Source organism: Myxocyprinus asiaticus, chromosome 44, assembly GCF_019703515.2.
Source record: "Myxocyprinus asiaticus isolate MX2 ecotype Aquarium Trade chromosome 44, UBuf_Myxa_2, whole genome shotgun sequence".
Classification (NCBI taxonomy): domain Eukaryota; kingdom Metazoa; phylum Chordata; class Actinopteri; order Cypriniformes; family Catostomidae; genus Myxocyprinus; species Myxocyprinus asiaticus.
In genome coordinates, this window is record NC_059387.1 from 20,790,173 (window position 1) to 20,813,955 (window position 23,783).

A 23,783-nucleotide genomic window follows, 5' to 3' on the forward strand; every position below is an offset into this window, starting at 1 on the left:
TCTTAATATTGTGGTGTAAACTGCTGTGAAATGCTGATGGGATCAGGTACAATATTTACACAATTTTGTATAGGAGCAGGGCTCAACAATTAGGATGGCCCAATGGCCTGGGGCCAGTGTGAGAGGTACACCTGGCCACAGCTTTTCTTGGTCGTTAGCAGATAGGATGTTCTTTTGTATCTTTGTATGTATCTTTTTGGAGAATTTGCCACAGTTTTTCTATCTATTTAGGCTCTCTCAATGGCTTCTTTCTCTTTATGTTATCCCAGACCGGCTCGATGATGTTGAGATCCGGGCTCTGTGGAGGCCATACCATCCTTTATCAGTAGGAAATACCAATCAGTAGAAAAATATTAAGTTTAGATTTCAACATTCCCTTTACAAATAGAACTGAACAGAAGAACAGTGAGCCCTCCATATCATCTTTTGTAGGGCTCCTTGTACTTCTATTCAATTCTATTTGTAAAGGGAATGTTGAAATCTAAAATTAATATTTTCCTACTGATACACTAAAAGCAGAATATAAAATACCCATTTAAGACAAATGTTTTTGTGTAAAATAGAATGCACTTAAAACTTTTGCACAGTACTATATACACCGATCAGCCACAACATTAAAACCACCTGCCTAATATTGTGTAGGTCCCCCTCGTGCTGACAAAACAGCACCAACCTGCATCTCTCTCTCACCACAATTGTACAGATCGGTTATCTGAGTTACCGTAGACTTTGTCAGTTCGAACCAGTCTGGCCATTCTCTGTTGACCTCTCTCATCAACAAGGCGTTTCCATCTGCAGAACTGCCGCTCACTGGATGTTTTTTGTTTTTGGCAATTTACGGAATAAATTCTAGAGATTGCTGTGCGTGAAAATCCCAGGATCAGCAGTTACAGAAATACTCAAACCAGCCCGTCTGATCCCAACAATCAAGCCACGGTCCAAATCACTGAGATCACATTTTTCCCCATTCTGATGGTTGATGTGAACATTAACTGAAGCTCCTGACCCATATCTGCATGATTTTATGCACTGCTGCCACACAATTGGCTGATTAGATGATCGCATGGATGATTGTTGGTGCCAGATGGGCTGGTTTGTGTATTTCTGTAACTGCTGATCTCCTGGGATTTTCACACACAACAGTCTCCAAAATTTACAAATATATGAACGCCAAAAACAAAAAACAACCAGTGAATGGCAGTTCTGTGGACAGATCTGTGGAATAGAATCTTATCTTAAATAGAATAGTATCTTAGAATGCTGTTCTGAGATGCGGGTTGGTGCTATTTTGGCGGCACAAAGGGGACCTACACAATATTAGGCAGGTGGTTTTAATGCTGTGGCTGATCGGTGTATATACTGTTCAGTAAACAAATTAGTAGGACTCTTTGGGAGAACAAATATGAAAACAGTAAGCGGACACTTTCTTAGCAGTCACCTGTTTTTTACTTTATCAAGCATGAATACACATAGAGATGAATTTATATGTTCATTCTTTATTGCTTTTAAAGCATTTTAAGAAACACGCCTTAAAATTCAAAACAAGCCAGAGAAAGGATGAGTGAAGTGAAAATATAATCTGAAGAAAACTAAATTGATCTTTTGTTGTTTTATTATTTTCGTTGCTTTTATTGCTTACAGTAAACTGATTCTGAAGGCATCTATCAATACATAACAACACTGTTCCACATTTTACAGAAACTGACAAAAGTAGAGGCCAGGATATTTGTGTGACTGCTTGAAATGCAATGCATTATTAGATTTGGGTATTATTACATCATTCTATTAATTACACAATGTAATACAGTATTATTAGTTATAATCATATTATTGTGTTGTCCATATCTCTTTTACATTGCATAGCATCGCAGATGTTCATTGTTTCTAATTCAATTCTATTTTAGTAGTGTCTGAATGCAAGCAATTTAATTAAACATTTGTCTTTTAGTGGCCAGCTGTGTTGTGACTGCAGTCAAGAGGGGAGGATTTGAAAATGCAGATGATCCATGAACTTTCCCACAATACTTGTCATTTAGTTCCTTACTAAAGATCTTTCACATTTTGTCCATTAAAAATTAGGTGGGGAAAAGGTTTAAAATTATTTAATTATTAGCTGAATATATATATATATATATATACACACATACATATACACAGTTGTGCTCAAAAGTTTGCATACCCTGGCAGAAATTGTTAAATTTTGGCACTGATTTTGAAAATATGACTGATCATGCAAAAAAACTTTATTTACTGTCAAAAGACCTGTGTAACAAGGTAATGGAACTTTATAAAGATGGAAAAGGATATAAAAAGATATCCAAAGCCTTGAAAATGCCAGTCAGTACTCTTCAATCACTTATTAAGAAGTGGAAAATTCGGGGATCTCTTGATACAAAGCCAAGGTCAGGCAGACCAAGAAAGATTTCAGCGACAACTGCCAGAAGAACTGTTCGGGATACAAAGAAAAACCCACAGGTAATCTCAGGAGAAATACAGGCTGCTCTGGAAAAAGACGGTGTGGTTGTTTCAAGGAGCACAGGTGTGGGAAATGAACCTTTATTTGACATTTAAACCTGTGTGTCACCTTGTGTGTCTGTAACATGGCCAAACATTCAAGGGTATGTAAACTTTTGATCAGAGCCATTTGGGTGATTTCTGTTACCATTATGATTTAAAAAGGAGTCAAACAACTATGTGATAATAAATGGCATCATATGATCACTATCCTTAAATAAAAGACAGTTTTTTTTGCATGATCAGTCATATTTTCAAAATCAATGCCAAAATTTCACAATTTCTGCCAGGGTATGCATACTTTTGAGCACAACTGTACATACATACATACATACATACATACATACATACACACATACACACACACACACACACACAGTGGATATAAAAAGTCTACACACCCCTGTTAAAACAGCAGGTTTTTGTGATGTCAAAAATGAAACAAAAAGAAATCATATCAGACTTCTTGTACCTTTAATGTAAAAATTACAACCTGTGCAATGCCACTGAAACCAAAGTGACATATTTCAGAGAAAAACAATTAAAATGAAAAACTTAAAATAACTTAACTGCATAAGTGTGCACACCATTTTATAATTGGGTATGTGGCTGTGTTCAGAATCAACCAATCATCAAGCTCATGTGAAATAGTACACTCCTGTCTTCACCTGAAGTGACTCTGATTAACTCCATATAAATCTCAGCTGTTCTTGTAGGATTTTTATGACATCTTGGTTGCATGCTACTACAAGAGCCATGGGCCACAAAGAGCTTACAAAGCATCAACGGGACCTCATTGTTGAAAGGTATTGCTCAGGTGAGGGCTAAAAATTTTTTTCCAAGGCATTAGATATACCATGGAACACAGTGAAGACAGTCATCAGTAAGTGGAGAAAGTATGGCACAACAGTGACATTATCAAGAACAGGACGTCCCTCCAAAATTGATGAGAAGACAAAGAGAAAACTGGTCAGGGAGGCTGTCAAGAGGCCTACAGCAACATTAAAGGAGCTGCAGCTCTTTCTGGCAAGTACTGGTTGCTCCCTACATGTGACAACTATCTCCCGTATTCTTCATCTGTCTGGGCTATGGGGCAGGGTGGCAAGACCAAGCCTTGTCTGACTAAAAAAAAACATCCAAGCCCAGCAAAAACCTATGTCCAGTCTCCCAAAACTATGTGGAAAAATGTGTTATGGTCTGATGAGACCAAGATTGAACTTTTTGACCAAAATTGTAAAAGGGACGTTTGGCGCAAAAACAACACAGCACATCAGCAAAAGAACACCATACCCACGGTGAAGCATGGTGGTGGCAGCATCATGCTTTGGGGCTGCTTTTTTTCAGCTGGAACTGGGGCTTTAGTGAAGATGGAGGGAATCATGAATTGCTCCAAGTACCAGTCAATTTTGGCACAGAACCTTCAGGCATCTGCTAGAAAGCTGAAAATGAAGAGATATTTCACCTTTCTGCATGACAATGATCCAAAGCACACATCCAAATAAAAAAAAAGAATGGCTTCAGCAAAAAAAAAAAAAAAAAAGATTCATGTTTTGGAATGGCCCAGCCAGAGCCCAGACCTGAATCCCATAGAAAATCTGTGGAGGGACCTGAAGAGGGCTGTACACAGGAGATGCCCTTGCAATTTGACAGATCTGGAATGTTTTTGCAAAGAATGTTTTGTCAAGATGTGCCAAGCTAATAGACTCTTATCCAAACAGACTGAGTGCTGTAATAAAATCAAAGGGTGCTTCAACCAAGTATTAGTTCAGGATGTGCACACTTATGCAGTTAGGTTATATGTTTTTTTTTTTTCTCTCTCTGAAATGTGGCACTTTGGTTTTCAGTGGCATTGCATAGGTTGTAATTTTTACATTAAAGGTGCAAAAATTCTGATATGATTTATTTTTGTTACATTTTTTACGTCACAAAAACCTGCTGTTTTAACAGGGGTGTGTGTGTGTGTGTGTGTGTGTGTGTGTATATATATATATATATATATATATATATATATATGGCAAAAGAACTTCTGAAAATCAGGAGAAATACTGCTTTAAGAGAGAAGTGTGATAATTAAAATATCCACTCTGATTATTCCAGGCTGTTTTCACAGCAGGTGGCAATATGTTTAGAGCACACTATTTATGTTTTGAGATACATTGCCTATCTCGTCTGAAGTAAACAGCCTCTCAGAAACTCTGAGAGAACAATGTTAGAGCTGACCTGCTGAAAACAGCCGACATATACCACTGCCATGGTGAAATGAAGAAACTCTTGTGATTATAGGCACCCTCGTAGACAAAGACAAAACAGCAAAACTCACAATGTCTTTTGTAGCCAACACCACCTCCCATCACCATATTTATGAAGGTAACAAAGGCCATGAGAGAAACATCCCATATAAAATCAAATCAATGGCAAATTACACTATTTACAAATGAGAGCAATTTCATTTCAGTTCATCCACATCAGAAATACACATGAATACTAAAGAGAACAATTCCAGAACGGAAACAAAGCCAAAAACCAAAGTTTTATCAGAGAGTATCTCAACTTTGATGAACTTCTTAATCACTTACAAAGAGATACATATAGAAATGAGCCGAATTCACAGATAATGATGTGATATTTTAAATCACATTTCACAAATTAAGATATAAGAAACCAATCTAAAGCAAGAGAAATAGTGATGTAAAAATATGTAGAAACATTAAGGCAAGAACTCATGCTTCAGAGCAGAGTGAGATTTGCAAATTTGCCCAGTTGAGACAGGACACATTGAGCAAAAACACTGGAAAAAAAAAAACAAAATAAAATAAACTTTTAAGGATATATAGAACAATTTAAGGAGTGTTCATCGGGCACACCGTGTCACTGAAAAGACAATCCAAACTTAGCCAGCATATTTGACAACTGGCTATCAGATTCAACTGCCTGCTACTTTGTCTTAAGTTACTAATCTGCAATACAACTGAAATTAAGAATATTTGTAGTGTATCGACACTAGCCAGTGTACAAAGAAGATAAGAAATCAGACTCTTTTCAACAGCTGAGAAAATAACGTACATTTAAAATTAAAAGAATTTCATATTTTGAGATTTAAAATGATTCAAAACAAGATTTTGTAAATGTTCAACAAGCTTGTTTAAATGAACCTTCCAAGTAAATAAAGCAAGTGTGTATGTATAGCAGACTGATAAAACATGCTAGCTGTCTGTCTTCAGAGGCATAGGAGAAATACAGGTAAAACAAATACTATTTTTGTAGCCATACTTAGTTTTACAGTAAACTATGTTTCTTTGCATTTCGCTCCCCTTATATTCACTCAGTCAGTAGTTCTAAAGGAGATTAGGCATTTTTTCATTTTTAGGATGTTAGTTTAGATTGTGCAAACATAGGACAAACAATGTAGAGAAAACAAGAAATGAAAGGGAAACATAAAAAAAAAAAGGTTTTTATCTGGTTGTGATAATTGCATCCTTATATGCATAAATCGTAAACTTTATTTTTATTGATTCCTACAAATAGTGATAAATCTTGTGCAACTGTCCTCTGCAGTTGAGCTATTTTGTGAAATCCTATGGGCTTTTTCTCTTTGGCAACAGTGGTTTCTTTCGGGTAATCGATAGAGGAAAAAAATATATCATTGTGTCATTCTGTTGGTTGTTGGTGTTGGTTTGTTTTCACATTTGTAGGCTAGTCTTGGTCCCACACAGAGCAAAAGTTTAGCTAATGCTGAGCTGAGCAAATCCCAAGAGTTTGACATCATCAGGAATATCCGAACCCTCAACCCCAGAGGCCTGAAAAATACAGTGCATGTCATGTTACAGTGGAACAGCATTTAGGATTATCAAACAATGGCATTAAACACACCGGCAGTCACTCACCAGCTTAAAAGTGACATTTTTATTGGAATGAGGCTCCTCAACAATCTTCTGCAAATTAGCAGCAACTGCAATGACACAAAATAAATGGGGGGAGGGTGAAGTGTATTGCCTTGACATAATGATTGCTTTGACAATTCTGATCCTTTATCCAGGAGTGAGTTACAAATGAGATGTTAGCAACATAACCAAAGTTAGATCAGTTTTAAAATGATTGAATCCAGTTGAACTCTTAATAGGTTAACTTATCTTAAGGAATGTTCTGGGTTAAATTCAAGTTGAGCTCAATAGGCAGCATTTGTGGCATAATGTTGATTACCACTGACAACAATTTTGATCTGTCCCACATAAAAAATAAATAAAAAAATTGCAGTTACAGTAGTGCAATGGAAGTGAATGGGGCCAGTCCATAAACATTAAACTATTCAGTTTTAAAAGTGTAGCGACAATACGTAAACAATACACATGTTAATATGATTTTAGTGTGATAAAATCGCTTACTAACCTTGTCTGTGTAAAGTTATATCCAATATTATAACTTCATAGCCATGACAAAATAACCCTAGTAAACAATCCCGGTAAGAGATTTTTATCACACTAAAATTATGTAGAATAGGGATTTTAATCACACTAAAGTCATGTTAACATGCACAATAGAGGCAGACCGATTTATTGGTTTTACCAATTAATCGGTGCCGATTGTTGCCTTTTGGAACTATCGGTTCCATCTGCAAAAATCTATGCCAATAGTTTCTTCTTCTTCTCCGTGTTCCTCTACATTTAGAACAGCTCGATTCTACAGTGTATCAGCAGCCTCAATGACGTTTCTTGGGGATTTACTGTGTTTAAATCTTTTATCATTGACAATATTCATCCATATTTTTATCTTCACTTTAGTGCATCTTTTGTTTGTTTTTTTATTAGACAATCAAGTGTTCTAAATTGAAGTGAGGGCATGCAAAAATGTTTTGGATTATATTAAAACTGGCCCCGTCAGCACATCCATCGTGTCTCCAACTTCTTATCTTGTGAAGAACAATAAAAAACCTCATCTGGTGAATATACTGTATATACGTGTGTGTGTGTGTGTGTGTGTGTGTGTGTGTGTGTGTGTGTGTATATATATATATATATGTATATATATATATATAGACATAGACACAGACACAGACACACACACACACTACCGGTCAAAAGTTTTGAAACACTTACTCATTCTTTATTATAATTTTTTTTCCCTTCACATTTAGAATAATAGTAAAGTCATCAAAACTATGGAATAACATAAATGGAACTATGGGAATTATGTTGTGACTAAACAAAATCCAAAATAAATCAAAACTGTGTTATATTTTAGCATCTTCAAAGTAGTCACCCTTTGCCTAGAATTTGCAGACATGTACTGTTGACATTTTCTCAACCAACTTCTTGAGGTATCACCCTGGGATGCTTTTTAAACAGTATTGAAGGAGTTCCCATCTATGTTGGGCACTTATTGGCTGCTTTTCTTTATTATTTGGTCCAAGTCATCAATTTCATTAATTTAAATTGTTAATTAAACATTAATTTCTTAATTAAATTTTAGTTTTATAAAGAAATAAATTCATATGGTAGCACAATTATATTTTTGTCTACAAAACTAATTCTCAAACATTTAAGCATACGCCTTCAGATCAAAAGATTTTTAAGATCATGTGAAACATTTCAGTCAAGTGTTTCAAAAATTTTGACCGACACACACACACACACACACACACACACACACATCAGCCACAACATTAAAACCACTGACAGGTGAAGTGAATAACATTTATTATCTCATTACAATGGCACCTGTGAAGAGGTGGGATATATTAGGCAAGTGAACCGTCAGATCTTGAATTTCATGTGTTGGAAGCAGGAAAAATAGGCAAGCGTAAGTGACTTTGACAAGGTCCAAATTGTGATGGCTAGATGACTGGGTCAGAACATCTCCAAAACGGCAGGTCTTGTGGGGTGTTCCCGGAATGCAGTGGTTAGTACCTACCAAAAGTGGTCCAAGGAAGGACAACCAGTGAACTGGCGACAGGGTCATGGGCGCCCAAGGCTCATTGAAGTGTGTGGGGAGCGAAGGCTAGTCCATCTGCTCCGATCCCACAGAAGAGCTACTGTAGCACAAATTGCTGAAAAACTTAATGCTGGCCATGATAGAAAGGTGTCAGAACACACAGTGCATCGCAGCTTGCTTCGTATGGGGCTGCGTAGCCGCAGACCGGTCAGAGTGCCCATGCTGACCCCTGTCCACCATCGAAAGCGCCTACAATGAGCACATGAGCATCAGAACTGGACCATGGAGCAGTGGATGAAGGTGGCCTGGTCTTTTGCATCATATTTTCATTTAGATCATGTGTACGGCCGGATGCATGTGCGTCGTTTACCTGGGGAAGAGATGGCAGCAGGATGCACCATTGGAAGAAGGCAGGCCGGTGGAGGGAGTGTGATGCTCTAGGCAATGTTCTGCTGGGAAACCTTGGGTCCTGGCATTCATGTGGATGTGAATGTTACTTTGACACGTAACACCTACCTAAAGATTGTTGCAGACCATGTACACCCCTTCATGGTAACAGTATTCCCTGATGGCAGTGGCCTCTTTCAGCAGAATAATGTGCCTTGCCACACTGCAAAAATTGTTCAAGAATGGTTTGAGGAACATGACAAAGAGTTCAAAGTGTTGACTTGGCCTCCAATCCGATTGAGCATCTATGGGATATGCTGGACCAACAAGTCAGAACCATGGAAGGCACCACCTCACAACTTACAGGACTTACAGGATCTGCTGCTAACATCTTGGTGCCAGATACCACAGGACACCTTCAGAGGTCTTGTGGAGTCCGTGCCTCAAAGGGTCAGAGCTGTTTTGGTGGCACGAGGGGGACCTACACGATATTAGGCAGGTGGTTTTAATGTTGTGGCTGATCGGTGTATATATATATATATATATATATATATATATATATATATATATATATATATATTAATTTTGTATTTTTTATATAATATAATAAGTATATAGGTAATATATATAATTTATTTATTTATAATTTTTTATTTTATTTATTTATTTATACACTGGCGGCCAAAAGTTTGGAATAATGCACAGATTTTGCTCTTATGGAAAGAAATTGTTACTTTTATTCATCAAAGTGGCATTCAACTGATCACAATGTATAGTTAGGACATTAATAACGTGAAAAATTACTATTACAATTTGAAAAAATAAATAAAAAATGTTCAGAACTTTTTAAACTACTTCAAAGAGTTCAAAGAGTGCAGCAATGACAGTTTTGCATATCCTTGGCATTCTAGCTGTTAGTTTGTCCAGATACTGCAGGTGACATTTCACCCCATGCTTCCTGTAGCACTTGCCATAGATGTGGCTGTCTTGTTGGGCACTTCTCACGCACCTTACAGTCTAGCTGATCCCACAAAAGCTCAATGGGGTTAAGATCCATAACACTCTTTTCCAATTATCTGTTGTCCAGTGTCTGTGTTTCTTTGCCCACTTTAACCTTTTCTTTTAGATTTTCTGTTTCAAAAGTGGCTTTTTCTTTGCAATTCTTCCCATAAGGCCTGCACCCCCGAGTCTTCTCTTTACTGTTGTACATGAAACTGGTGTTGAGCGGGTAGAATTCAATGAAGCTGTCAGCTGAGGACATGTGAGGCATCTGTTTCTCAAACTAGAGACTCTGATGTACTTATCCTCTTGTTTAGTTGTACATCTGACCTTCCACATCTCTTTCTGTCCTCATTAGAGCCAGTTGTCCTTTGTCTTTAAAGACTGTAGTGTACACCTTTTCATGAAATCTTCAGTTTTTGGCAATTTCAAGCATTGTGTAGCCTACATTCCTCAAAACAATGATTGACTGATGAGTTTCTAGAGAAAGCTGTTTCTTTTCTGCCATTTTTGACCTAATATTGACCTTAAGACATGCCAGTCTATTGCATACTGTGGCAACTCAAAAACAAACACAAACACAAAGACACTGTTATGCTTCATTTAACAAACCAAATAGCTTTCAGATATAATGGCAAGTGATTTTCTAGTACCAAATTAGCAATTTAGCATGATTACTCAAGGATAAGGTGTTGGAGTGATGGCTGCTGGAAATGGGGCCTGTCTAGATTTGATCAAAAATGACCTTTTTCAAATAGTGATGGTGCTGTTTTTTACATCAGTAATGTCCTGACTATACTTTGTGATCAGTTGAATGCCACTTTGGTGAATTGAAGTACCAATTTTCTTCCGAAACAGCAAAATCTGTACATTATTCCAAACTTTTGGCCGCCAGTGTATATAAATACTTAATTATAGAGCACTGTGACAAAGACAAGTCTCGATTTCAAAATAAGAGTCCAAAGTGAATTTTGGGCTTGTTTATAGTTAAAAGTCCCACATTATGCACCAAATCATAATTTTTTTCATATTAAGGAAAGACAAGAAAAAAAGGAAAGACAAAGAATTTTTTTTAAGATTCTTTTTTAAACATAAATCGATTGTAAAAACTATAGGCCGATTAATCGGTTACCAGCCTTTTCCACCACCTTAGTTTTCAGTATTGGCAAAATTCACTATCGGTCGACCTCTATATTTGAAACACCTGTATTTTAACATTTGTGGGTGAGCTCCTTTCACTTCCATTGTTCCATTATTTTTTTTTATAAACCAGGTTGAGTCTAAATTATTTACTGTGGTAATCAACAATTGAGTCAATTGAGCATTTCCTTTAAAATCGACACCAATGCTGTCGATATAACATTAATTAAATACTGGCTTGTATAATGTGTATTACTGAAACAGCATCACAAGAAGTGATCATTTGCATTGTGTTTGAACATACAGGTGCATCTCAATAAATTAGAATGTTGTGGAAAAGTTCATTTATTTCAGTAATTCAACTCAAATTGTGAAACTTGTGTATTAAATAAATTCAATGCACACAGACTGAAGTAGTTTAAGTCTTTGGTTCTTTTAATTGTGATGATTTTGGCTCACATTTAACAAAAACCCACCAATTCACTATCTCAAAAAATTAGAATATGGTGACATGCTAATCAACCCAAAACACCTGCAAAGGTTTCCTGAGCCTTCAAAATGGTCTCTCAGTTTGGTTCACTAGGCTACACAATCATGGGGAAGACTGCTGATCTGACAGTTGTCCAGAAGACAATCATTGACACCCTTCACAAGGAGGGTAAGCCACAAACATTCATTGCCAAAGAAGCTGGCTGTTCACAGAGTGCTGTATCCAAGCATGTTAACAGAAAGTTGAGTGGAAGGAAAAAGTGTGGAAGAAAAAGATGCACAACCAACAGAGAGAACCGCAGCCTTACGATTGTCAGGCAAAATCGATTCAAGAATTTGGGTGAACTTCACAAGGAATGTACTGAGGCTGGGGTCAAGGCATCAAGAGCCACCACACACAGACATGTCAAGGAATTTGGCTACAGTTGTCGTATTCCTCTTGTTAAGCCACTCCTGAACCACAGACAACATCAGAGGCGTCTTACCTGGGCTAAGGAGAAGAAGAACGGGACTGTTGCCCAGTGGTCCAAAGTCCTCTTTTCAGATGAGAGCAAGTTTTGTATTTCATTTGGAAACCAAGGTCCTAGAGTCTGGAGGAGGGGTGGAGAAGCTCATAGCCCAAGTTGCTTGAAGTCCAGTGTTAAGTTTCCACAGTCAATTGTGATGATTTGTGGTGCAATGTCATCTGCTGGTGTTGGTCCATTGTGTTTTTTGAAAACCAAAGTCACTGCACCCGTTTACCAAGAAATTTTGGAGCACTTCATGCTTCCTTCTGCTGACCAGCTTTTTAAAGATGCTGATTTCATTTTCCAGCAGGATTTGGCACCTGCCCACACTGCCAAAAGCACCAAAAGTTGGTTAAATGACCATGGTGTTGGTGTGCTTGACTGGCCAGCAAACTCACCAGACCTGAACCCCATAGAGAATCTATGGGGTATTGTCAAGAGGAAAATGAGAAACAAGAGACCAAAAAATGCAGATAAGCTGAAGGCCACTGTCAAAGAAACCTGGGCTTCCATACCACCTCAGCAGTGCGACAAACTGATCACCTCCATGCCACGCCGAATTGAGGCAGTAATTAAAGCAAAAGGAGCCCCTACCAAGTATTGAGTACATATACAGTAAATGAACATACTTTCCAGAAGGCCAACAATTCACTAAAAATGTTTTTTTATTGGTCTTATGATGTATTCTAATTTTTTGAGATAGTGAATTGGTGGGTTTTTGTTAAATGTGAGCCAAAATCATCACAATTAAAAGAACCAAAGACTTAAACTACTTCAGTCTGTGTGCATTGAATTTATTTAATACACAAGTTTCACAATTTGAGTTGAATTACTGAAATAAATGAACTTTTCCACGACATTCTAATTTATTGAGATGCACCTGTATGTTTGGACTGTGGTTACTATGAAAATAAGGAATGTGATCAGAATTCCTTACCTATAACTAAATCTCTTCCATCTACCAAGCCAGCTGATACCAGCTCTTGAGAAACCCCATCTGCCGTGTCTATGAAAAAACAGAGATGCCCATTTTTCTTCAGCAGGAACTGTTTACAGTGTTTTAATATTTAGTAGCTTATAATATGCAGTGTAATCTCAGCTCTCCTTCAATACCAGTAAGTAATTTCTACAAGACTGAGCAGGAATGTATGGAGTGGAAATTTGTTGAAAATTACAGCAAAATTCAGCTGTTCTAAAAAAGAGTTGGTCAGATCAACAAATTATTCCATCTTGTACATCTGAACTGACAAGGTTGTAGATCTCACAGGAAAAGGCTGACAGCTAAATAGCTTAATAGCTGATCAGCTCTGTTGTGGAGCACACATCATCCTAACATACTGTAGTCTTTACAGACAGCAGAATAAAGACATGACTGGCAGGACGGCATTCTCACGTGTCCTAATCAGACAGTCAGAAAGGCATGTCTATCCTGGAGGCAGTCTAAATGCACATGACAATAAATGTTTTATTTTCGGGATTCTTACAGGCTTTAAAAAGACATGACACTGCACTGACAAAATGCAGAGAGTTAGGTCTCTGACAGCCAATGAGAATGCATCAATGGGCACTACTAAGAAAAATGTTAGTCCAGTCATACTTTTTGCTGGAGGGCTGAAAGTTGAAATAACAGGAACTCATTCTAAAAAGGATGTTAAATTGGTTTGTTAAAGGAAAACATATTTGCTTTTGACTTTTTTAAGTCAAACAGAAAAACTGTCCAAGTGTGCGGTAAATCGTATTGATTAAGATGTTCAACACTCTTGACAATTGTGACAGCTGTCAACCACAATATCCTCCAGGTTTTCCAAAGGGCCGGAGAAAAATCTGTTATTTTGTGTGAACATCCTTAAGACAATAATTTAAAGGTGAAGTGTGCAATTTCTGCACTTCTTGTGGCATCAAACGGAACAGCAACAATAATTACTTTTTAAATGCTCCCACCCCGACTTCCATTGGTCGACTAAATAGATCCTGTCCTGCCCAAAACTCCATGCTGCTGCGTCAAGCTGGTCAGGATGCTCAAACAAAAATTTTTTGGATTTATAGCACCATAGTGTTTACACCACTTTTTGGGAAATCCAACCTTCAAATGGCTTACTTGTTTGACTTATACTAAGTTGGGATAAGAGCAAGTAATTTACATACAGTAATATATTTTTTTTTACACTACATTTACCATAAAAATTATACAAATCCCCTTTAATATTGTCTAGCTTGATTTACTATTGCAAGACTATTTGCTGTCAGTGATTACAACAATGTCATTATCAAGTATTGTGGAAAACAGGCAAAGAAGTGAAAACTATGATAATTCAGCATAATGTCGCTCTTACCTCTGCCAGGCATAAACTCAAATCGTATGTCATTCAGCTCCTTTTTCAAGTTTCTGTATGACAGGAGGGAAGAGAAGTACGGTGAGCAGACTGGCATACTCGTACTGCTTTTGTTTCCAATATTTGTCTCCAATTTGTTGGTATCCAACAAATGAAACAGCAGCAAACGTAACATACCTTAACCTTAATACCAAACTGATGGGGGATTGGGAGGCATCACCACCAGGAACTGGCGCCTGCAGACAGAGGCAGAAATAGGAAAAGGAAGTTTATGAGCTTCAGTCTCTTTCTGTCTGAGATGTCTTTATTCATAAATCCGAAGCAGCCCTATAACTGTACACTGACATGCCTGAGACTGCATCATGGCAGTGTAGCCACATCTGACCACATCTGACTTACAGTGCATTCAAGGTATGCATATTCTATCAGTGTTTTCCATGGGGATCGAACCCATGACCTTGGCATTGCTAGCACTATGCGCTTTTATGCTGTTTGCACTAGGATTTTTTCAAAAGTAGATGCCCTACCTGTGCAGGTTTTGCGACTGCAGGCTGGCTGTGTGATGGGGGTGTAGTTGGGGCTACATGTTGAGTGCTGGGTGGTGAAGCCTGTGCAGCACCTTGAGGTAGTTCAGGCTGGAGGTGACTGCCAATGGACTGGAAAATCTAAAAATGCATGCATATGCCCACACACACCTTTACTAATAATAATGTAAATACACAAATATTATAAAATCTGAATTCTTGTTATAAAAAAAAAAGAAAAAAAGATTAATTTAAGTAACACCAACACCAATAAAAAATATTAACACCAAAACTAATAAAAAAGTTCTTCATCCACTACATACCTCTGCATTCTGTAGTCCTTCCTTTACTCTTGGTGACTGTGCATGGGAGATAGAATGTCAAAGTTCAGAGGTCAAACACAAGTAAACACAATTATGATAATTTGGGTTATTGTAATTTATCTCTGGTTGCATACACACTGTAGTAAGGAATGGAGCAGGGAGATAAGGTTCTTCATGGATTTAAAAAATGTTCAAGGAAACCTTAAAAATTAAACCGATACACTTTTGTCATAATTAAATGAGATCCATTCAAGGATGAGCTATCAAAATAAGGACTGTTTTATTAAATTGGGACAGTTTTGACATGGAACCAAATTTCCAAATTTCTATGTACAATTTTTTCAATATCTGTGTGGAACATATTCTATTCAACAGTATTATGAACTACATCGAACATATACCCATAACAACACACACATCCACACAAAATTTAGTTGAGTCCATACACAAGAACACACATTCCTTTATTTTGATGTCTAAAGGCTTGGGTATACTTTGTTTTTCCGTGTTCCGGGTCATCTTGCACGCAGTCAAGTGCTCACACTTTCAATGTATTCTCTTATATGCATGCAGAGTACGACTGCTTTGTGATGTTCTTTTAGTACATTTGACAGCAGGCACTTTCATCGACGATGCACACAGAGGAGGACTGTCTGCGTGTCAAGAAAATCTGGGCTGCACGAGGACAGTCTACAAAGACTCAAAAATGAAAATTCTCTCGTCATTTACTCACCCTCATTCCATTCCAGATGTGTATGACTTTATTTCTGCTGCTGAACACAAACAAAGATTTTTAGAAGAATATCTCAGCTCTGTAGGTCCATTCAATGCCTAGTGAATGGCGATCAGGCCTTTGAAGCTCCAAAAATCACATAAAGGCAACATAAAAGTAATCCATACGACTCCAGTGGATTAATTCATGTCTTCTGAAGCGATTCAGTTGGTTTTTGGGTCAGAACAAACCAAAACATAACTCCTTTTTCAATGTACATCTTGCCATTGCAATCTCTAGGCACGATCATGATTTCAAGCTCGATTATACTTCCCAGTACTTGATGCACGTGCGGAGCGCTAGATTGCCCTATAGGTAGTGAAATCGAGCTTGAAATCATGATCGCCAAGGAGACTGCTGTCAAGATGTACTGTGAAAAGGGAATTACATTTTGGTCTGTTCTCAACCAAAACCTACTGGATCGCTTCAGAAGACATTGATTTAAATACTGGAGTCTGATGGATTATTTTTATGCTGACTTTATCTACTTTGGTACTTCAAAAGCCTGGTCACCATTCACTTGCTTTGTATGGATCTACAGAGCTGAGCTATTCTTCTAAAAATCTTTGTTCGTGTTCTGCAGAAGAAAGTAAGTCATACACATCTTAGATGGCATGAGGGTGAGTAAATGATGAGATGATGAGAGAATTTTCATTTTTGGGTAAACTAATCCTTTAAGGAATTAGGCCATATGACTAGAGAGACACTTGATGGTGTCCAAACAGGGACAAAATGAGTGTATCCATATTTGACAGAAGCAACCTTGTGTGTGTTAGTGCCTCACCCAGCAGAAGTCTTATTAAAAGGCTGTTAAACAGAATCAGGTTGGTTATCACAGGTCATTGATTTGGTCAGTATGAATGTCAAAGTTATAGATAAAAACGTGATACAGATGGCTTTAAGGAAGGACACATCATGCACAATATTTGAACAAAAGCTTGCATTAGGCACTTGTAAGTCAATTTCTTTGCCTTCTCTTACAAGAATTGCTCGGTTAAATTGCCTTTGCCTTAGCACAGTTTAGTGGTATTAGGTTTATGGTCAAGCTTATTTAGCCAGATAAGTAGCAGATTTGGCGGGGTGATCTCCAAGGCATGTACAATTTGAAGTCAGATGTTCACATACACCATAGCCAAATACATTTAAACTCAGTTTTTCTACAATTAAATGTCAGTTTTTCACAATTCCTGACATTTAATCGTAGAAAACATTCCCTGTCTTTGGTAATTTAGGATCAGTACTTTATTTTAAGAATGTGAAATGTCAGAATAATAGTAGACAGAATTATTTATTTCAGCTTTTATTTCTTTCATCACATTCCCAGTGGGTCAGAAGTTTACATACACTATGTAAGTATTTGGTAGCATTGCCTTTAAATTGTTTAACTTGGGTCAAACATTTTGGGTAGCCTTCCACAAGCTTCTCACAATAAGTTGCTGGAATTTTGGCCCATTCCTCCAGAAAGAACTGGTGTAATTGAGTCAGGTTTGTAGGCCTCCTTGCTCGCACATGCTTTTTCAGTTCTGCTCACAAATTTTCTATCAGATTGAGGTCAGGGCTTTGTGATAGCCACTCCAATACCTTGACCATTTTGCCACAACTCTGGAGGTATGTTTGGGGTCATTGTCCATTTGGAAGACCCATTTGCGACTTCCTGGCTGATGTCTTGAGATTTTGCTTCAATATATTCATATAATTTTCCTTCCTCATGATGCCATCTATTTTGTGAAGTGCACCAGTCCCTACCGCAGCAAAGCACCCCCACAACATGATGCTGCCACCCCCATGCTTCACGGTTGGGATGGTGTTCTTCAGCTTGCAAGCCTCACCCTTTTTCCTCCAAACATAACAATGGTCATTATGGCCATTGATTTATGACCAGAGGACATTTCTCCAAAAATTAAAATCTTTGTCCCCATGTGCACTTGCAAACTGTAGTCTGGCTTTTTTATGGCAGTTTTGGAGCAGTGGCTTCTTCCTTGCTGAGAAGCCTTTCGGGTTATGTCGATATAGGACTCATTTTTACTGTGGATATAGATACTTGTCTACCTGTTTCCTCCAGCATCTTTACAAGGTCCATTGCTGTTGTTCTGGGATTGATTTCCACTTTTCGCACCAAACTACGTTCATCTTTAGGAGACAGAATGCGTCTCCTTCCTGAGTGGTTTGATGGCTGCATGGGCCCATGGTGTTTAAACTTGCGTACTATTGTTTGTACAGATGAATGTGGTACCTTCAGGCATTTGGGAATTGCTCCCAAGGATGAACCAGACTTGTGGATATCCACAATTTTTTTTCTGAGGTCTTGGCTGATTTCTTTTGATTTTCTCATTATGTCAAGCAAAGAGACACTGAGTTTGAAGGTAGGCCTTAAAATACATCCACAGGTACACCTCCAATACAGTAAACCTCTTATCAGAAGCTAATTGGCTAATTGTCTAAAAGCTTGACATAATTTTTTGGAATTTTCCAAGCTGCTTAAAGGCACAGTTAACTTAGTATATGTAAACTTCTGATCCACTGGTATTGTGATATAGTCAATTAAAAGTGAAACAATCTGTCTGTAAACAATTGTTGGAAAAATTACTTGTGGCATACACAAAGTAGATGTCCTAAATGACTTGCCAAAACTATAGTTTGCTAATATTAAATCTGTGGAGTGGTTAAAAAAATGAATTTTAATGACTTCAACCTAAGTGTATATAAACTTCTGACTTCAACTGTATAAGCTTGAATGTGCTAAGATTTCATAACCACTAGAGAATATGGAACTGTATAGATCAGTCCTGACTCGAAGCAACATTATCACACTTGGTGATCTAAATGATTTTATACTGTGCATGACTATATCTTGCAGAGATATGCAGAAAAACGAATTATTACAGACAACCGAGGGTGCAAAGTTCATCCTTATCCCACCAGCAGTCTAATTTATTCTGTTTTTGTCTCTGAATATGGATAAAAACATTATTCCCTACTGGGAAAAAAACAACAACCCTTCCATACCAGCATGGACATTGCACGCTGGTTAAACAGGTCTTTTCAGCAGGGTTAGCAGATATAAAATAATATTTGACAAAAACACTCTGAACTACCTTCTTAATTTTCTTTCCTTTTTGTGTAGCACTCCCTATTCCTACATGTTTTAATGCTGTTTCTGTCTGATTGATTGAGTGTACTTCTTTGTTAGGCAAGCCATCTGTATCAGTGGGAAAACTGAATAACCCTGGGCGGGGGCAGCTCAAGAGGCTGAGAGAAGCGGACTTGTCGCCTTGTCGACTTCGACTGGTGCTCCTTTGGCAGCAAACACAAAACACAGAGCTCAGTGGTGAGAGGTGCCACAACAAGCAACACTATTACAAAGAGACCACACACAAAGAGTGCAAACAAAACCAGTGCTGTAACACAATATTTCAAAGTGTGACTTGTCTAGAGTAATACAATAATGAGCAATGAGATATGTTAATGCTTAAAGGGATAGTTCACCCAAAAAAGATAATTTTCTCATCATTTACTCATCCTCATGCCATCCCAGATGTGTATGACTTACTTTCTTCTGCACAACACAAACAAAGATTTTTAAAAGAATATCTCAGCTCTGTAGGTCCATCCATTCAATGCAAGTGAATGGGTGCTAACATTTTTGACCTCCAAAAAGCACATAAAGGCAACATAAAATTAATCCATTCGACTCCAGTGGTTAAATCCATGTCTTCTGAAGTGATATTATAGGTGTGATTGAGAGAGAGATCAATATTTAAATCCTTTTTTACTTTGAATTCTCCTCCCAGCCCAGTAGGTGGCGATATACATGAAGAATGCAAATCACCAAAAACAAAAGAAAAAGTATGTAAAAGTAAAAGTGGAGAGTGATAGTAAAAAAGGACTTAAATATTGAACTGTTTCTCACCCACACCTGTTATATAGCTTCAAAAGACATAGATTTAACCACTGGACTACTTTCATATTGTGTTTGTGCATTTTAGAGCTTTGAAATTTCAGCACCCATTCACTTGCATTGTATCAACCTACAGAGCTGAAATATTATTAATAAAGATCCAAAGATCTTTGTTTGTGTTCTGCTGAAGAAAGAAAGTCATACAAATCTGGGATGGCATGAGGGTGAGTAAATGATGAGAGAATTTTCATTTTTGGGTGAACTAACCCTTTAAAGGAATGCTCCAGCTTCAGTACAAGTTAAGCTCTATACAAAGTATTTGTTGCATTATATTAACTACCACAATAAATAAATTCTGACTCGTCCCTTAGTTTAAAAGAACACGATCTAAACACGATTTTAGCTTTAAAAAACAAAACAAAAACGAGGGATAAATTGAGATTATATTCTGTGGTTACAAACATAAGGCCACAAATGCTGTTGACAGAGCTTGTATTGAACAAGGAATATTCCTTTAACTAAAATGAGATCACTAATAGTCACACGTGTCAGTGTGTGTTACCCGTAAGGCAGCGACAGCAGCTTTGCCCTCCTCACTCTCCTCATCTAGTTCATCATCACTCCATTCCCACTCTCCATCTTCTGTTTTATGGAGTCTCCCGCTGGAGCCAGGAACTCGCCGTACCTACACACACATGCTTAAAGATTTATTTTTTTCTTAATGGATACAAAGAATTAGTTCACCCTAAAAGAAATATTGTCTCATCATTTACTCACCCTCATGCCATCCCAGATGTGCATGATTTTTTTTTCTTCTGCAGAAAACAAAGATTTTTAGAAGAATATCTCAGCCCTGTAGGTCAACACAATACAAATGAATAGTGGCCAGAATTCTGAAGCTCCTAAAAGCAAATAAAGGCAGCATAAAAGTAATCAATACGACTCCAGTGGTAAAATTCATGTCTTCAGAAACAATATGATAGGTGTGCATGAGAAACAGATCAATATTTAAGTCCTTTTTTTTTTTTTTACTATAAATTCTCCTCCCTGCCCAGCTGGTTGCAAAATGCACGAAGAAGGTAAATCTGCAAAAACAAAAGAAGGGCTGTTTGAAAGTGGAGATTTATAGCAAAAAAAAAAGGACTTAAATATTGATCTGTTTTTAACCCACACTTATCATATCACTTCCGAAAATATGTATTTAACTACTGGAGTGGTATGGGTTACTTTATGCTGCCTTTGTGGTTTTTGAGCTTCAAAGTTTTGGACCCTGTGGACCTACAGAGCTGAAATATTCTTCGAAAAGTCTTTGTTTGTGTTGAGCAAAAGAAAGTCATACACATCTGGGATAGCATGAGGGTGAGTAAATGATGAGAAAATGTTCATTTTTGGGTGAACTATTCTTTAATATAAACAACTTTATACAAAAGAATTATAAGAAATTCCTTTTCCTCACCTTTTTTGCCCTCTCTGTTATTGTAGGTGCTCTTTGTAGTAATTTGTCCTGCAGATATTCATTATTCTGCCAAATAAAGTCAAACAGAACTTGAAGTGAACATGTTTTGCTAATAAACAGTAAGCTTACAACATGGGCTGAAACTCAATTTCAGCTTGGCCCCCTACTGGGCACGAGTGGTAGCATCTGAGAACCAATGAAATGGATTACTGGAACCAGAGTAAACTGGCTAGCTTCAAACAACAAAAAGGGAACTCTATTTGGCAGGGATTTTATCAGTTAGAAAGGGATGCTAAGATGCTTATCCCTTCTGTTGTTTCAAGCACTGGCATTGGCCAAGAAATAAAACGAGTGGTGACTGAGCTCAATGCTAAACGATCATTCATATACAGTACCACTCAAAAATGTGGACAAATCTTGGACACAAATCTTTACATGGATGAGTTAAATAGACTGAAGTACTGTAACTACAAACAGGCAGATGCATGTACACAGATAATTAACACTTGCATAAACAACATAAAAATAAAATAAACCAAACACAATGTCCTGAAAGCAAAAGGCTCTCTTACCTTGGCTTTCTGGAAGAATTTATGTTTTAAGAGTTCTGATGATGTTGGCCTAAAAAGCAAATACTATTGAAATACATTTGCTGTAACTTAAAGTGATAACAGTTATCAGTATCAACATTCATTAAAAGTTCTCCCCCCTCTTTCAGAATGTGCAATAAGACTATAGACAGCTGCCAACTATCGAATGTCATGTATGCACTGTATGTATGACTGTCATTGCATTAGATAACAAAATATCAAACCAAGCAGCATTTATTTCAGAAAGCACAAGCACACTTTTCAAGCAAAACATTTCACAAAGACAAGTTTGTCAAGTTTTAATGATAAAACAATAGATCAAAACACTGTTTAGAATTCAGACAAATGTATATTTTCTGGCTGTCAAACACTAGTGGATCATGTCCAAAGTTAATGTGCCGAACTCCACCTGTGGTAACTCTGCTAGGACAGCTGTGTAAACTTAAAAGGGATAGTTCACCCAAAAATAAAAATTCTCTCATCATTTACTCCCCCTCATGCCATCCCAGATGAGTATGACTTTCTTTCTTCTGCTGAAAACAAATTATGATTTTTAGAAGAATATTTCAGCTCTGTAGGTCAGTACAATGCAAGTGAATGGATGCCAAAATGTTGACGCTCCAAAAATCACATAAAGCATCATAAAAGTAATCCATACGACTCCAGTGATTAAACCCATATCTTCAGAAGCGATATGATAGGTGTGGGTGAGAAACAGATGAATATTTAAGTCCTTTTTTGCTAGAAATTCTTCTCCCTGCCCACTAGGGGGCAATTTGCATGAAGAACGTGAATCACCAAAAACACAAGAAGAAGAATGTGAAAGTGAAAAGTGGAGATTGACTGAGCAGGGAGGAGAATTTATAGTAAAAAGGACTTAAATATTGATCTGTTTCTCACCCACACCTATTACATAAGTTCTGAAGACATTGATTTAACCACTGGAGTCATATGGATTACTTTTATGCTGATTTATGTGATTTCTGGAGCTTCAAAATGTTGTCACCCATTCACTTGCATTGTATGGACCAAAAGAGTTGAGAAATTCTTCTAAAAATCTTAATTTGAGTTCAGCAGATGAAAAAGTCATATGCATCTGGGATGGCATATGGGTGAGTAAATGATGAGAGAATTTAAATTTTTGGGTGAACTATCCCTTTAAGTGCAAATGACTTCATACATCCACTAAAATGAGCATGACACCAATTGCTTAATTGTAATTGCAAAAATGGTTCAAAAAAGTTTGTTGTGAAAAAGGTCTTGCAAATGTTTTTATTGTTTTTGCAAATTCAACTTGGTTTGATATTTTGTATGCAATTCGATTTCATCCATAAATATTTAAGTGTGGCTTAAGTGTCCAAATCCTTTTTGGGTCCACTGTATACACAACATAAGAATTTATTTTTATCAGATGACCCAAGGGAACATTTAAGCTCTGCTCAGCACCTTTTCTCTGGGTCCTTCTGCAAACACAAGGAGATCATTTTCCTTAGGGATTTTCCATATTTCTTCACCATCTCTTTGTCTGTGATTCCAGTCTCAAGGCAAGGCGGGTCATTCTGCAGAGTCAACATCAACACCTGCAAACAAACAAAGCTCTCTAAAACATCTAAAATGCTATTAAAAAGATAAGGCTGACATATTAGTGTCAAAGGGATGTTATAAAATTGATTGGAGCTTGTATTTGACATTTGGTCACCTTCATTGGAGGGTATTTGTGGTAAGGAGCGGCGCCAGTGGCCAGCTCTATGGCCGTGATCCCAAAACTCCAGATGTCTGCTTTGAAGTCGTAACCTTTCACCTGCACACAAACAGTCACAGATTTGTTTAACAAGGGAAAAATGTCCATATGACAGAAGTTACTGGCAATTTCCACCACACTGAAGTCCTCAGACAATTAAAACCATTATTCTTCTCTTTTAAA

General features: G+C 37.4%; 1 protein-coding gene across 3 annotated transcripts in view; it reads right to left on the bottom strand.

Moving 5' to 3' along the window:
• Positions 1 to 4,505: 4,505 nt before the first annotated feature.
• The window catches only part of oxsr1b (oxidative stress responsive kinase 1b), a 90,228-nt gene continuing 70,950 nt past the window's right edge, over positions 4,506 to 23,783 (bottom strand). For 2 of the 3 annotated variants that reach the window (XM_051687754.1, XM_051687756.1), the window contains 12 exons: positions 23,559 to 23,660; positions 23,306 to 23,439; positions 21,842 to 21,890; positions 21,270 to 21,335; positions 20,376 to 20,498; positions 15,144 to 15,179; positions 14,824 to 14,961; positions 14,474 to 14,532; positions 14,297 to 14,349; positions 12,901 to 12,969; positions 6,399 to 6,463; positions 4,508 to 6,311 (listed from right to left, as the gene is read on the bottom strand). In XM_051687754.1, coding sequence (XP_051543714.1) covers positions 6,237 to 6,311; positions 6,399 to 6,463; positions 12,901 to 12,969; positions 14,297 to 14,349; positions 14,474 to 14,532; positions 14,824 to 14,961; positions 15,144 to 15,179; positions 20,376 to 20,498; positions 21,270 to 21,335; positions 21,842 to 21,890; positions 23,306 to 23,439; positions 23,559 to 23,660 — 969 coding nt within the window. In that variant the 3' untranslated portion in view covers positions 4,508 to 6,236. Of the gene's footprint in view, positions 6,312 to 6,398; positions 6,464 to 12,900; positions 12,970 to 14,296; positions 14,350 to 14,473; positions 14,533 to 14,823; positions 14,962 to 15,143; positions 15,180 to 20,375; positions 20,499 to 21,269; positions 21,336 to 21,841; positions 21,891 to 23,305; positions 23,440 to 23,558; positions 23,661 to 23,783 lie in introns of all 3 variants that reach the window. The other variant, XM_051687755.1, reaches the window with a different exon arrangement.